Source organism: Thunnus maccoyii, chromosome 7, assembly GCF_910596095.1.
Source record: "Thunnus maccoyii chromosome 7, fThuMac1.1, whole genome shotgun sequence".
In the NCBI taxonomy this organism is placed as follows: domain Eukaryota; kingdom Metazoa; phylum Chordata; class Actinopteri; order Scombriformes; family Scombridae; genus Thunnus; species Thunnus maccoyii.
In genome coordinates, this window is record NC_056539.1 from 34,691,583 (window position 1) to 34,708,279 (window position 16,697).

General features: G+C 43.0%; 1 protein-coding gene across 2 annotated transcripts in view; it reads left to right on the top strand.

The window, feature by feature from the left end:
* The first annotated feature begins 2,197 nt into the window (after nt 1-2,197).
* slc30a7 (solute carrier family 30 member 7) overlaps nt 2,198-16,697 on the top strand; it is a 14,839-nt gene continuing 339 nt past the window's right edge. The window contains exons 1-11 of one of the 2 annotated variants that reach the window (XM_042417509.1): nt 2,198-2,422; nt 2,719-2,820; nt 4,295-4,408; nt 5,563-5,650; nt 6,583-6,712; nt 8,522-8,695; nt 8,855-8,905; nt 10,154-10,289; nt 15,212-15,302; nt 15,835-15,984; nt 16,529-16,697. The exon at nt 16,529-16,697 is cut by the window's right edge and continues 339 nt beyond it. In XM_042417509.1, the coding sequence (XP_042273443.1) occupies nt 2,343-2,422; nt 2,719-2,820; nt 4,295-4,408; nt 5,563-5,650; nt 6,583-6,712; nt 8,522-8,695; nt 8,855-8,905; nt 10,154-10,289; nt 15,212-15,302; nt 15,835-15,984; nt 16,529-16,576 (1,164 nt within the window). In that variant the 5' untranslated portion in view covers nt 2,198-2,342 and the 3' untranslated portion in view covers nt 16,577-16,697. Of the gene's footprint in view, nt 2,423-2,487; nt 2,628-2,718; nt 2,821-4,294; nt 4,409-5,562; nt 5,651-6,582; nt 6,713-8,521; nt 8,696-8,854; nt 8,906-10,153; nt 10,290-15,211; nt 15,303-15,834; nt 15,985-16,528 lie in introns of those variants that run through there. The other variant, XM_042417510.1, reaches the window with a different exon arrangement.

The window sequence follows — 16,697 nt, forward strand, 5'->3', positions numbered from 1 at the left end:
CAGTCTAGGCCTATAGCAGCATAACTAAGGGCTGATCCAAGGCGAGCCTGGTCGGCCCTAACTATAAGCTTTATCAAAAAGGAAAGTTTTCAGCCTACTCTTAAACATAGAGAGGGTGTCAGGCTGCTGGGGGAGGATGGAGCTGCGGACGAGGTCCTCGGGTTTGTGGTTGCCATGGAAACTGATCATGGTGATTCGTGTCATGGCTGCTCGTTACACAACAAGCGGACTGACACTGACACGTGTTGTGGGATGAGCAGGACTGATTGTGAGTCTGTTCTGAGAAGTTTGAACCAGATGATGTTTGACTAAACTTTGTCCTCTGTGATGAAACAGCAAACAGAGTCTGAGTCACACAGAGCTGCGACGCCCCCTGCTGCTCACTGCAAACCACCACAACTTCCTCCTTTCATAACTGACTTTCACCGTATAAACACTGTAAATCATGAAAACATGAAAACTAAAGCTTGTTATAATCTGCTCTTTTTAAACTGACATGTCGCAGTTTATTAATCATTAATAACTTGTGTATCTGTTGAATGTCGTCTGCACATCGTTTCATACAGGAAACAAAAGGTTTGTAGCTGAAGCTTGTTGTGTGTTAAACTGGTTCCCAGTAACAGATTACTGGAGTGAACCTGATGTTGTTGCTGCTGTATCGACTCAAACTGGGAAACATTTAAACTGTGACAATGTTAAAACTCTTTAATAAAGTTCTTATTACTATTACTATACAATGCACAGTATTATATATCATAGCAACAGATTATTAGTGCTGATGTATCCATATATGAACATTTTTAAACTATTTTACATCCTGTTGGGTTGTTTGATCCATATTTTATAAGCTCAGCTCATCATATGTTTTGCATGTAAAATCACAATTTACAAAGTAACTCCAGCTGTCAAATATACGTAGTGACGTAGTAAAAAATATAATATTTCCCTCTGACATGTAAAGTACCTGATAAACCTGAGTAAACCTCTGTGTTACTCATCCTGCATCACATCCTTTCTCTACATCAGCTGTTCTCCAGGTTCTAGTTCTTTATTACTGCAGAAATATTTGTTGTTCTTTCTTCTTCAGCCTGATGATGAACGGCAGCATTCAGGGAAACAGCAAGTGGCAGCAGTGATGTTAGCCGTGACCGCTGGTAGATCACAATCATCAGATAATAATACAAAACTATATTAACTTCAGTGTCACACTTTCAATTTAAGAAGTCAAACTTTGGACTTTTTGACTTATCATTACTATTTTTTATTTTTGTCTTTGTTTGTTTGTTGTTTTGGCAGCATCTGTCTTCCATACACAAACTATAAATGAGCGGAAACTGTTTTGTTTTTTTCATGTTTTTATTTTTATGTATACAGAGGTTCAAACAGCTGTCACAGTTCATTACAATACACCTGACTAACATGACTGCCGGTAATATAATAAAAATTATACTTTAATACTAAATAGCCTAATTAAAGTAAGAAATAAATAAACACATGTACATAAACAAGTAAATACATGTTTAAGGAGTTGTGTAGTTTTATAATTACTAATATTAGAAACAGACAGCAGCAGATAAAGGTGCCATGTCTTTTTTATTGATTCACAAAAATACAAACAGAAAAACAGAAAATACAGAATTCTGACAGTTAATTAACAAACAAATGAGTCCAATCATCTCAAACCCCCGAAACCAACTTACAGACCTGAACCAGCCCTTACAGTCATATTATTATTATTATTATTATTATTATTATTATTATAACATTATTACTGTCCTTCAGGTCTCACTGAGCTTCCATCTCTCAGCACAAGTGTTCATACTGTAATTATTCAATTAATCCAAAAAAAAAGAGAGAAATAAAATAAAAAGGTGGTCTTGGATTGATTTGATAGTGAGTGTACTTTTCCACTGGCGCTCATGTTTCATCGTATTCTGTCTCATTATTTTGCAGCCTAAAGGTTGATCCTTTATGAGTGTAGACATCAAGAGGAAGATCTTTATCTGCTGAACTATCTGGACAGTAAATGTATCTGCAGTATTGTGGTGAGAATGAAATGACTTTATGAGCTTTGATCTTTAATTGTATTGCAGATTTCCTTCATTTTATACATTTACTGTCATGAAATAAAGAGTCTTGTAAAAGTTGGAGAAACAGGAAACAGTTTGATAAACACTAGTATTAGACACAGTAACTGTAGTACCGGAAGTAGTATCAGTATTATGAGTCAGAGTTTAGTGGAAGCCTTTATTGTGACACCAGCGGAAGTTGACAGTTAGCATACCACAGCTAAGTCAACCCGGAGTGAGTGTGTGTGTGTGTGTGTGTGTTCAGGTGTGAAAATGTTACCTTTATCAGTAAAAGACGACGAGTACAAACCTGCCAAGTTCAACCTGCTGGTGAAGCTCTCGGGATGGTTCAGGTAAACTCACCTGCTGCTAACAGCTAACCGCTGCTAACGGAGCTAACTCTCAATCAGCTGACACCAAGCTGCTAGCCACATGCTAACCGGCTAGCCCGAGCAAAGCTGTGCGGCTGTCAGCTGCGTCTTCATTAAGCTGCTGATGTTTGTGTCAGCGGGGTAACAAGGTGACTGCCGGTGTGCTGCGTGTGAAGGCGGCCGGCAGGTGTGGATAACCCGGGCTTTTCTCGGGGTTTTCACGGGTTTCTCGCTGCCTCTGAGGGCTGTGATGGAGGTTTGTGGTTCTGTGTTTTCAGGTCGATCCTCGCTGATAAAACCTCCAGGAATCTGTTCTTCTTCCTCTGCCTCAATCTGTCCTTCGCCTTCGTGGAGCTGACCTACGGCATCTGGAGTAACAGGTAGCTAACACAGTTAGCATCCAGCCGCTGTCTGTTTGTTCTGCCAGGATGTGCCACGTATGTGTTTGTGTGTGTGTGTGTGTGTGTGTGTGTGTGTGTGTGTGTGTGTGTGTGTGTGTGTGTGTGTGTGTGTGTGTGTGTGCGTGGTCTGTCATAGGCTACTTTTGGGGACAAATTTCAGACTGAGGACCACTTAATTGAGGACAGTTTGTCCAACTGAAGACAAGAGTCGTGTCCTCACTTGGGAAAAAGCTGATTTTTGGGTCAGGGGAAGTTGGCTCAGATTAAGATTAGGAAAAGTCTCCAGGAAGTAATATAAAGTCTATGTAATGTCCCCAAAAGTGACCATGAGCTGGTGTGTGTGTGAGAGATAAACTGAAAGCTCAGGCAGCCTCCATTTAGTAATTACAGAGTTATAAAGTATAAGTTTCTAAGTGTGTCATTAAACCAACAGTCAGTTAAATGAACATTAAAGCTGTTTATCTGTCTGTAATCATTCCTCCTGTTCATACTGACCATTAGAAGATCCCTTCATAATGACCTTACAATGGAAGTGATGGAGGACAAAATCCACAGTCTGAAGCTAATATGAAGCTTCAGCGTCCAAATGAGTCAAATCAAGTAGATATCTTTCAACGTTACAGTCTTTTTAGAGCCAAAGTTCCTCTTTTTGTTACTATACTTCCACCTGCAGCTCAACAGGGAAACACTGTCTGAGAAAACACAAAGAGGGAATTTGATGCTAAAAAGACTGTAAATGTGTCAGATATCCACTTGATATGACTAACTCAGACTGATGAAGCTGAATAGAAGCTTCACACACACTTTTAAATGACTGTGTGGACACACTGTGGATTTTATCCTCCATCACTTCCATTGAAAGCACATTTGAAGGATCTTTTAATATCCAGTATGAACAGGAGGAATGATTACAGACACCTGACTGCTGGTTTAACACACTGGGAACACTGGGAACACTGGGAACTGGTCCTTTTAAACAGTAATATTTTCACTGATATTCAGGGTTTTATTGAGATCTGTGATGAATTCAGCTGCTGACGTCATGAACCAGTTTAACTTTATCAGACTGAGGACAAACAAATCTTCACCTCCAGCTGCTGACAGCAGGAGAAACACTGTCTCCATCAGATTAAAACAATACAGTTGCTTATTTAACTGATCCCTTTAAAAATAAATCAATTCAAACCAACAATGAACTGATCTTCTAACAAGTATTGTGTGTGTATCAAAGCTGATATATCTGATTAAAAACCCGTCAGTGAGTCTCACCGCTGCACTGGGTCACATGTTCCTTCATCATGAAGAGTTTGGTCTCGTTAGTTTGTTTAGAAACGACTCCAAAGACTAATAACAGCATCACGTTCTGTTAATTCTCCAAATGTTTTAAAAGAAGAAGAAGAAGAAGAAGTGAATTTCTGTTCTTATGATGCATATCTGTGTTTGTTGTGTTCAGTTTAGGTCTGATCTCAGACTCCTTCCACATGTTCTTTGACTGCACCGCCCTGCTGGCAGGTCTGGCAGCCTCCGTCATCTCCAGGTGGAGATCCAACGATAGCTTCTCCTACGGGTGAGACTGATGATCCACCAGGTGTAAGACAAACGTTTCTGAGGAACCTCAGTGTGTTCAGTCTGAGAACTAGTGATGGAAGAAGTACTCAGATACTTTACTGCAGCAAAAGTACCAATACAGCAAAGTAAAAATACTCCATTACAAGTAAAAGCCCTGCATGAAAAATCCTCCTACAGTAAAACTACATAAGTATTATGAGCTTGATGTAGTTAAAGTATTGCAGTAAAAGTACATAAGTATTATGAGCTTGATGTAGTTAAAGTATTGCAGTAAAAGTAGTGGTTTGGTCCCTCTGACTGATATATTATTATATATGACATCATTAGATTATTAATAGTGAAGCATCAGTGTTAGAGCAGTATGTTACTGTTGTAGCTGCTGGAGGTGGAGCTAGTTTACACTACTTTATATACAGTTAGCTAGTTTAGTCCAGTGGTTCCCAACCTAGGGGTCGGGCCCCTCCAAAGGGTCAGCAGATAAATCTGAGGGGTGGTGAGATGATTAATGGGAGAGGAAAGAAGAAAAAACAAAGTTCTGATACACAAATCTGTTTTCAGTTTTTGGACTTTTTCTCTAATCTTTGATTTTTGCTGAAATATTGGATCATTTGAACATTTATTGAAATGAAAGCATGTGAGAAGTTTAGAGGGAAAAATCACTATTTGGTGGGGCTTCAGTGAGCCTTAATATTTATGCAACAGACAGGCTTAATTAGACTAGTCTAACCTGACTATCTAAGACCAGAACTAGTCTTAAACTGAGTTTATGCAACTGGCCCCAAATGGGATTTTTGTTTGGAGAAAATTAGCATTAAAAATATCCAGAAAGCAAAAGCAGATGAACAAACAGAACATCGTCACTACTGACAGTTTGGTTTAAATGTTTTAATCATTATCTCAGTATTAATGAGGGTATTTTCTAATATCAATATGTATCATGAACAATATAACAAACAAATTAGTTAAAAATTGTAAACCTAAACATATGTGTGTTTTTAAAATAATAAGTAAATAACTGATTTAGTTTTAATGACAGTCTGCTCAGAGTCAGAAGTCCTGTCTTCAGCTCAGACATGTGTGTGTGTGTTTATTCATGTGTGTGTTGAGTATTTCTGCTGCAGGTTTTCAGTCTGTGTCTCTGGTGTGTTTCAGTTATGTTCGAGCAGAGGTTCTGGCGGGCTTCGTCAACGGACTCTTCCTCATCTTCACAGCATTCTTCATCTTCTCTGAAGGAGTCGAGGTAACAAACTCCAACCAAACCATCACAGCTAAAGGTCTAAACCCAACCCAAACCATCACAGCTAAAGGTCTAACCACAACCCAAACCATCACAGATAAAGGTCTAACCACAACCCAAACCATCACAGATAAAGGTCTAAACCCAACCCAAACCATCACAGCTAAAGGTCTAAACCCAACCCAAACCATCACAGCTAAAGGTCTAACCACAACCCAAACCGTTACAGCTAAAGGTCTAACCACAACCCAAACCATCACAGCTAAAGGTCTAACCACAACCCAAACCATCACAGATAAAGGTCTAACCACAACCCAAACCATGGCAGATAAAGGTCTAACCCCAACCCAAACCATGGCAGATAAAGGTCTAACCACAACCCAAACCATGGCAGATAAAGGTCTAACCACAACCCAAACCATGGCAGATAAAGGTCTAACCACAACCCAAACCATGGCAGATAAAGGTCTAACCACAACCCAAACCGTCACAGCTAAAGGTCTAACCCCAACCCAAACCATGACAGCTAAAGGTCTAAACCCAACCCAAACTGTCACAGCTAAAGGTCTAACTCCAACACTTACCTGAACCTAAACCTGATTCCAACCTGAACCCTAAAACAACTGAACTGAACCCTCAGACAGTTGTAGTGAGGACGTGTCCTCAGTACCATGGTGTAAAACTCACTAAGATACACGTACAAGTATGCAAACACACACACTGACTGATAGAGCTGAGAAAATGTTCCTGTCTACCATCTGTCTGTCTGTATTCACCTGTCTGTCTGTATTCACCTGTCTGTCTGTATTCACCTGTCTGTCTGTATTCACCTGTCTGTCTGTATACACCTGTCTGTCTGTATTCACCTGTCTGTCTGTATACACCTGTCTGTCTGTATTCACCTGTCTGTCTGTATACACCTGTCTGTTTCTCAGAGAGCTCTGGAGCCTCCTGATGTTCACCATGAGCGGCTGCTTCCTGTCTCTGTTGCCGGACTGCTGGTTAATCTGGTCGGGATCTTCGTTTTCCAGCATGGAGGCCACGGACACTCACATGGAGAGGAAGGTACTACCTAGAACATGTAGAACCTCACTACAGCTGTTTAGAACCTCACTGTGTAGAACCTCACTACAGCTGTGTAGAACCTCACTACAGCTGTGTAGAACCTCACTGTGTAGAACCTCACTGCAGCTGTGTAGAACCTCACTACAGCTGTGTAGAACCTCACTGCAGCTGTGTAGAACCTCACTGCAGCTGTGTAGAACCTCACTGTGTAGAACCTCACTGCAGCTGTGTAGAACCTCACTGTGTAGAACCTCACTGTGTAGAACCTCACTACAGCTGTTTAGAACCTCACTGTGTAGAACCTCACTGCAGCTGTGTAGAACCTCACTACAGCTGTGTAGAACCTCACTGCAGCTGTGTAGAACCTCACTGCAGCTGTGTAGAACCTCACTACAGCTGTGTAGAACCTCACTGCAGCTGTGTAGAACCTCACTGCAGCTGTGTAGAACCTCACTGTGTAGAACCTCACTGTGTAGAACCTCACTACAGCTGTGTAGAACCTCACTGTGTAGAACCTCACTACAGCTGTGTAGAACCTCACTGTGTAGAACCTCACTACAGCTGTGTAGAACCTCACTGCAGCTGTGTAGAACCTCACTACAGCTGTGTAGAACCTCACTGTGTAGAACCTCACTGCAGCTGTGTAGAACCTCACTACAGCTGTTTAGAACCTCACTACAGCTGTGTAGAACCTCACTACAGCTGTTTAGAACCTCACTGTGTAGAACCTCACTGCAGCTGTGTAGAACCTCACTACAGCTGTGTAGAACCTCACTACAGCTGTGTAGAACCTCACTGCAGCTGTGTAGAACCTCACTGCAGCTGTGTAGAACCTCACTACAGCTGTGTAGAACCTCACTGTGTAGAACCTCACTGCAGCTGTGTAGAACCTCACTGCAGCTGTGTAGAACCTCACTGTGTAGAACCTCACTGTGTAGAACCTCACTACAGCTGTGTAGAACCTCACTGTGTAGAACCTCACTACAGCTGTGTAGAACCTCACTGTGTAGAACCTCACTACAGCTGTGTAGAACCTCACTGCAGCTGTGTAGAACCTCACTACAGCTGTGTAGAACCTCACTGTGTAGAACCTCACTGCAGCTGTGTAGAACCTCACTACAGCTGTTTAGAACCTCACTACAGCTGTGTAGAACCTCACTACAGCTGTGTAGAACCTCACTGTGTAGAACCTCACTACAGCTGTGTAGAACCTCACTGTGTGGAACCTCACTGCAGCTGTGTAGAACCTCACTACAGCTGTGTAGAACCTCACTGTGTAGAACCTCACTACAGCTGTGTAGAACCTCACTGTGTAGAACCTCACTACAGCTGTGTAGAACCTCACTGTGTAGAACCTCACTGCAGCTGTGTAGAACCTCACTACAGCTGTGTAGAACCTCACTGTGTAGAACCTCACTGTGTGGAACCTCACTACAGCTGTGTAGAACCTCACTACAGCTGTGTAGAACCTCACTGTGTAGAACCTCACTACAGCTGTGTAGAACCTCACTGTGTAGAACCTCACTGCAGCTGTGTAGAACCTCACTACAGCTGTGTAGAACCTCACTGTGTAGAACCTCACTGTGTAGAACCTCACTACAGCTGTGTAGAACCTCACTACAGCTGTGTAGAACCTCACTGTGTAGAACCTCACTACAGCTGTGTAGAACCTCACTACAGCTGTTTAGAACCTCACTACAGCTGTGTAGAACCTCACTACAGCTGTGTAGAACCTCACTGCAGCTGTGTAGAACCTCACTACAGCTGTGTAGAACCTCGGGTCTCCAAGCTCTCTGTCTGTGTCCTCAGGTCACGGACACAGTCACTCTCTGTTTAACGGCAGTCTGAATCACGGACACAGTCACGGAGGACACGGCCACCAGAAACACGGACACGGACACGGAGGACACGGACACAGTCACGACGGTCATGGACACAGTCATGGAGGACACGGACACAGCCACGAGGAGCCGCACTGTCACGGTGAGCGTCCGTCCAGAGAGACGATTAACGGACTCAGAACAGGAAACAAGTCTTCGTCACGTTCCTCTTTTTTGAAATATCAGCACTCTTTGTCTAATGTTGGTTAAACGATTCGCTGCAGAGACGTGTTGAATCTTCTGTCGTGTGTTTTTCTTGCAGACGAGCTGCAGCACACGCCGGGGAAAGGTGCCAGTAAACAGATCCTGCAGGGTGAGAACAGCAGAACACATTCACATCATCTCCAGCATCACTCATAACTTGTTTTCACATCTTCAGGATTTGTGATGATTCATTATTTTGTTTTTGTTTTTTCTGAAAACTTTGAGTTTCTTAACAAAATGAAGCTTCAATTTAGATTTTAAATGGATGTTAAGAAAAGAACACAAACAAACGGGGGTTTGGTCTGAAGTTAGAAATAAAAACTCACATAGTTACATGACAAATACAAAAGATCTGTCTATATTTGTGCACACAGTGATGTGTTAGTCTACACAACAATGAAAGACAAACCATATTCTGTATTCTGAATTATTTCTTTTGAGAGTTTAGACAGAAAATGTGAAGCAGAGTCTTCACGCCGTCTTAAAACTGGCAGGTGATCCTGTGAGTGTGACGACTGATTATTAATTAAACTTTAGAACAGATCATGTATCCAGAAGAAGGACTTTGACATGTTTAGCTGTTATCAACTCATAAAACTGATAAAACACTTCCGTGGAGATGAAAGTGATTAATCTGCCAGCTGTTGTGACCTCTGTGTTTACGGAGCAGAGAGGAGGAATGACCACCGGGGGGCGCTCACACTGCATCACAGCCTGCTATCCAACCAGCAGCAGACTTCACTGTCCAATCAGAATAACGCATCTCCTTATTTGGGGATTTAAAGTTTTTTTTTAGATAAACTGAAAGATTAAATGTTCTTTTTGTATCATAAAATCACTCCTGAAGCTTTAAACAAGCTGTTTTTTTTATTTGATATAAAAGTTGTCTTCAGGTTACTAATGTTTGTTTCTACAGCTGTGAGTCTTTGAGAATCTGATGATTTGACTAAATAAACAGGAAGATGTTCCTGCAGACTCTGACTGCTGCTCTTTGTCCTCTGAATCAGTGAGAGTGAAGCTACCTGGAGGTGATGAAGGTCACTGACCAACATCACTGCTTCACTTCTTCTCTCTACAAGCTGAAGTTTAGTAAAGTGCTGCTGATGGTGATGAAGCACCAACAATTCACTTAAAACTAACATCATTATCACAAACATGAGGATGAACTGTGAGATAACTGCAGCATCCAGCTGCTGCTCTGAGCTCACAGATCAACAAAATGTTTTTTAACGACAAAGAAGTTAATTGATTTTCCTGTTTCTCAAATTTGCTGCACATGAAAAGCAACGACAGACTCGTAGTCAACAGTCTGATGTGTTTGTTTTTATTTGTGTGTGTGTGTGTGTGTGTGTTGCAGGCGTCCTGCTGCACATCATCGCTGACACACTCGGCAGCATCGGCGTCATCATCTCCGCTCTGCTGATGCAGAAATACGACCTCATGATCGCCGACCCCATCTGCTCCATGCTGATCGCCCTCCTCATCGGAGTCAGGTGACACACACGCATGCACACACACACACACAAACACTACACACACACACACACACACACACACACACACACTACACACAAACACTACACACACACACACACCACTCTGTCAAAGTAAAACGTCACACTTGAAACTGTCAGAAACAGTTGAGTGTGTCTCAGTTCCATCTGACTGTCTGTGAGACTGAAGAGATGCTCACTGAGTTATTTTAGATGTTTTATAGATTTCCCTCTGATGACACAGTGCAGCCATAAAAACACGTGGAGTCTGTGGTTCATCGTAAACACACACACAGCTTCAATAAAGTTTGTTTTTCTAACATGAAAGTCAGTTAAGTGCAGGTTAGAGCGTCTTTATGTCATGTGACAGTTTAAATTAACTCGGTCAGAGATGATTGGCTGCTCAGAAGTGACTCTGGTATAAAAATACAACCGGCAGAAGAACACAAACACAACAACAGTCGGATTCTTTACTTCAGTGACTCTGTAAGGAGGAAGGTCGTAGAGACTGTAGGAGTAACGGTAGCCATGAGGAACTGTACTGTTTTAACTGTGGTAGTAACATAGTGTTAGTTGTAGTAGTGAAGGATGGGTATCAAGACCCAGTACTAAATTGGAACCAGTTCCTGACTGGTCAGCAGTGAGATATTGATCAGCTCCTGGACGAACGGTGCTGCTATCAGTATTTAATCGTCCTGTAATGATGATGAAGCTGCCGGCGTCGGGCGATTACATTTGTGTGATGATGTTTCCAGTCTGACGACGACTAAAAAGTGTTACTGTAAGTGCAGTAAAACCTTTGTGACTTTATTAAACCAGCTCGTCACAACAGACATAAACATGTAGGAAAGTGATATTTTCCTGCCGTCACCACAGCAAAGTGTTATAAACAAGGTAAACCAAAGCTGTGTGTATGCAGCTGTTATCAGTCTTCTCTCTAAACTTCATCCAGTATTTTCATGTCAGAAATATTATTTATTTTACTGACGTTATTGATTAGTTTCCAGTGAGATATTACCGAGTTTATATAGTGACTTTTCTGTTACTGCTCTAGAAACATTTAATTATATTTAAATATAAATCAATTCTAATCATCTTCTGAATTTATTCATTTTTTTAAATACTAGTTTAAAAAAAGAAACTAAATCTTCAGTAATCAAAAGCAAGAGTATCGATAAAGAACCGGACCAATAAGGAGTATTGATAACAGTGGTAGTATCAATAATATTCTATAGATATCCATCCCATAATAGTAGCTGCAGGAGTAACAGTAGTTGCAGTAATAACTGTAGTAACTGTAATTTAAAGAGTAAAGAAACTTGTTTCTCAACATTAAAGTTGTTTAAGGAATAAATCGAACTCTGTACAGTGTTGCTGCTGGTCTCCACCCTGTTGACTGACAGCTGTAATTACAGCCTATAGCAGACCAGGGTGGGCGGGGCTTTAACCAGCCACTGCCGTGTGGCCAGCTGAGACCACTGTGTGTGTGTGTGTGTGTGTGTGTGTGTGTGTGGGTGTGTGTGGAGGGGGTGGAGCCAGCTGCCTCTTTGTTGTGGGCGTCCTTTTCGTCGGCTGTTGTCCAATCAGCTCGTCTCTCTGTGTAATGACAGACTGCAGGAGGACCAAAGCTTTTATACACACAATGGACTGCAGCTGTGTGTGTGTGTGTGTGTGTGTGTGTGTGTGTGTGTTCCGGTATAAACACCAAGCTTGTCAGGACCAGTAGTCCTCATGGGACCAAAGCCTGGTCCTAATGAGGCAAAACATCATTTCTGAGGTCCTGGTTTAGGTTTAGGGTTTGGGGTTTTGGGTTATGCTGCCATCAATGAATGAGAGTCAGTGCAATATCCTAACAAGGATAGCTGTGCAGACGTGTGTGTGTGTGTGTGTGTGTGTGTGTGTGTGTGTGTGTGTGTGTGTGTGTGTGCGTGCGTGCGTGCGCGCAGCAGGAATGAAGTTGAAACAGGAAGGTGAACAATAGTATGAGGTCACTTCCTGTTGTGCTTTGCTGGAGAAAGTCTGAAATCTGGTTCTGTAGTTTCAAACCTCCATCAGACGGATTTCCTTCCAGACGTTTGTTTCTCTTCTTTTCTTTGAATATTTGCAGACAAATGATCCTTCAGTATTTAAACTCAGAGCATGCTTTCAATTTCTGAAGAACCGTGAGGTTCCACAGGAGCTAAATATCATCATCTGCCTCTCTGTGAGGACATAAACCTCTTCAGTGACTGCTAGATCCTCCTAAAGGACGACCAGAACCTCCTAAAGACCACTAGCACTTCCTAAAGGACCCTTCTTATCTTCTTACAGACCACTAGAGCCCCTAATGGCTAGTAGAACCTCTGGGAGGACCCTTAGAACCTCCTTAGTGGCTGCTAGAACCTTGTAAAAGACCACTAGAACATTTTCATTGACTACTAGAACCTCCTAAAGGATCTCTAGAAACTATTCAGTGATTATAACCTCCTTAACAATGGCTAGAGCTTCAATGGCCACTAGAACCTCTTTAAGGACCACAGAACATTGTAAATGGTCACAAGAACCTCCTGAAGGATCTCTAGAAACTATTCAGTGATTATAACATCCTTAACAATGACTAGAACTTCTTCAATGGCCACTAGAACCTCTTAACCACTAGAACCTTCTAAATGACCTCTAGAACTGTCTAAACGTGCAGTTTGTAAAATTTAGTGGCATCAAGCAGAAATGGAATATAATATTCATAAATGTTTTATTAGTGTATAATCACCTGTAAATAAGAATCGTTGTGTTTGTGTCAGTGACCCCTAGAACTTCTTACAAGACCATTAAAACTTCCTAAAGGACCACTATTATCTCCTTACAGACCACAAGAACCACTAATGACTAGCAGAACCTCCGGAAGGACCCCTAGAACCTTGTAAAGGAATTGTAGAACCTGTCCAATGACCACTTGAATGTCCTCATTGACCACTAGGAACTCCTAATGGACCTGATTAGAACCTCCTAAAGGACCACTTGATCCTCCCAGAGGATAACTAGATCCTCTTAAATAAACTCTGGAACTCCCTGAAGGACCACTTACAGACCACTGGAACCCCTAATGGCTAGTTGAACCACCGGTAGGACCCATAGAACCTCCTAAACGATGGCTAGAGCCTCTTCAGACCACTAGAACCCCCTAAACACCCATAGAACCTCCTCATTGGTCACTAGAACCTCTGAAAAGAAGATGATCTAGTGAATTTGTTGTTTCCTACGTCTCAAACTCTAAACTGTTGGAACGTTCACAAACACACCATCAGGAGAACCTTTACTGTTCTCAGCTGCATCACCACATGATGAGAACATAAATGACCAAAATCTTAAGTTATCTGAACACTGATGGATTGACGATCAATCGGGTTTTGGTCTGTGAGCTGATTTCCACCGAGCTGCGGTGACGCAGCGTCTGCCTGGAACCTGATGGATTCTTTGGAAAATAGTCGCCACTAATGTAAAGAATGTGCGATTAGTAGTTAATGGGCTCCGACCTGCCAAACCACCGGCATGGAACTGGAAATAGTTCTGCAGTCCAGCCTGGGCTCCGCCGGTCCTCTGGATGTAAATGCAGCGGTCAGATTTCCCAGAAGCCCCAGTGATGAATGGAGTTGATGTGTGCTGATGTGGTTTGATAGGCTGGAAGGGAACGCAGCTGCAGATTTAAACAGTCAGCAGAGCGAGGAGCCGAGCGGAGCTGTGGTCAGTTGAGAGGCCTTCACACAACCACAAGCATCATGTTACTGCAGCTGGAAACTGCCAGTCACCCTGAACCGAACTGCAGAGAACAACTCTGACCAAACTCCAGTTAAATATCTGTAGATTCCTGAGCTGTGGGGTGAAACTCTCAGTACAAACCCCAGTTAAATATCAGGGGCTGAATTCACAAACACTGAGAGAATACTCTGAGCGCTCCTTAACTCAGCCTAAAGGTTTCTAGCAAGGAGTCCGAGCCCAGGAGTGATTTGGAAACATTCTCAGAGCAACTTTGAGCAAGGAAGGGACAGAAACTTTTAGCTCATTGAGGAGGTGTGGTGGACCCTGCCAGCAGATTCCAGATTTTTCCAGTTTCCAAATATCTTAGCGTTGTGATCACTTTCATTTCTGGTGTTATAGCGATGGTTGGAGCTGTGAGCGCATCTCTGATGAGATCGACCACAAACATCCCCGCATGATCTGATCTGTAGTGTTTCATTAACTCACTGTCATTCAGCGTTTGGAGAATATTAGAAAATTCTTAGAAAACATCATAATTCTAAGAATTTCATTAGAATTTCGTCAGTAGGATCTGCAGGGTGAAACTCTGAAAACAGTAGATTTAGAACCAAGTAGGTCTGGCAGCAGCAGTTAGTAGTTTAATGGCCGAAATAGCACAGATGCAGCAGAACGTATCCATCATAATCAACCACGGACGCATCGCGCTGCTCATCTGTTTTTACACAGCTGGTCTTTTTTTTTTTTATTGTTTTATTTTACTCTCTATGTGCAGCTACGCAACCCTCCAACACGTAAAAACTACATAGAACTAAAAAAAAAGACGAGTACAATCTGTTTAAAAATGCGTCGCAGCAGTGAATCCTTTTGGGGTTTTTCATTGCACATTAAAATACATAAAATAAATCAATGTGTATCCATGATCCTGCAGTTAAAACCATCTAGTTAATTCAGAAGCAGTTAATATAACCTGCATCAGATCACTCACAGCTGAAAGCACATTACAGAATAAATCTACAGTACACATGGAGACAAGTCTTATTTTTAATAGTTTATGTGGCAAATGCTTTATTTTCCAAAGTATTCACATGCAACAAAGATGCAGCTGATGTAGCAGGTAAAAACCTGCCTGATGTATTTCAGCTGTTAGTAGTAACTCTTTCTCTCTCTCTGTGACCTCTGACCCTCAGCGTGGTGCCATTACTGCGAGAGTCCATCGGGATCCTGATGCAGAGGACGCCGCCTTCACTGGACCACGCCCTCCCTGAGTGTTACCAGAGGGTGAGAACAAGCCACGCCCACCACACACACACCTGCCCAGGTGTTGGGCGGAGGTGCGGGGTGTGGGCGTGTTTATTTGTAACCACCGTGAAACAATCAGAAAATAGCGTCTTCTTCCTCTCGTTCACCGGCTCTCTCGCTACCACAGCTCGCTCTCCTCATTCACTCTCTAGCTCACTCGCCCACAGCTGCTCTCTCTCTCTTTTTTAAAATTCAGAAAAAACTCAGGAAGTCGCCATTAAAGTCAAACTTTACTCTTAACGTTATCAAACGAAGAGAAATGTCCTCCCTCATGGCAGGGTTGTACAGCTCTGATCAGTCTGATCGCCAGCTGTGATTGGCCAACACAGCGTGATGTCGGGTTGCGTTTCTCCAAAAGTTGATTCTGGTTCAACGTTCTCGCCGCAGGCCGCTGTGACGCCCCTGCCGCCCCGACCCCCGCAGCCTAAACGCACTACCATCATTCAAATGAATGGGAGGACTGGTTTTATTTGTTGTTGTTCAGTCTAACTCCTGGTCGTGTTGTGTTCAGGTGCAGCAGCTGCAGGGAGTTTACAACCTGCAGGAGCCGCACTTCTGGACCCTGTGCACTGACGTTTACATCGGAACCCTGAAGCTGCTGGTCGCCCCCGACGCCGACACCCGCTGGATCCTCAGCCAGACACACCACATCTTCACACAGGTACCTGAACGCACCACATCTTCACACAGGTACACGAACACACCACACATTCACACCGGTACCCGAACGCACCACACCTTCACACGGGTACCCGAACGCACCACACCTTCACACAGGTACCCGAACACAACACACCTTCACACGGGTACCCGAACGCACCACATCTTCACACGGGTACCCGAACGCACCACACCTTCACACGGGTACCCGAGCGCAACACACCTTCACACGGGTACCTGAACGCACCACACCTTCACACAGGTACCCGAACACAACACACCTTCACACGGGTACCTGAACACACCACACCTTCACACAGGGTTTTTTTTTTATTATTTGCAGTAGTAGTATATTGTTGTAGTAATATTTGCAGTAATAACGTGTTGTCTCTCTGCAGGCAGGAGTTCAACAGTATTATTTGTAGTAGTAATAGTATTCTGTTACAGATGTAGTATTCTGTTGCAGTAGTAGGTGCAGTAGTTGTAGTAGTAGTATTCTGTTGCAGTAGTTGGAGTATGTTTACAGTACTGTTGTCTCTCTGCAGGCGGGGGTCCGGCAGTTGTACGTTCAGATCGACACGGCGGCGATGTAGAAGCTCCTCCTCCTTCTAGACTCTGGGACCAATCCATGGTGACCTTTGACCCCGGGGTCACTGCAGGACAGACTGGGGGGGGCGGGGCTTACAGAGAACTGTGAACTCAAATGGCCCCTCC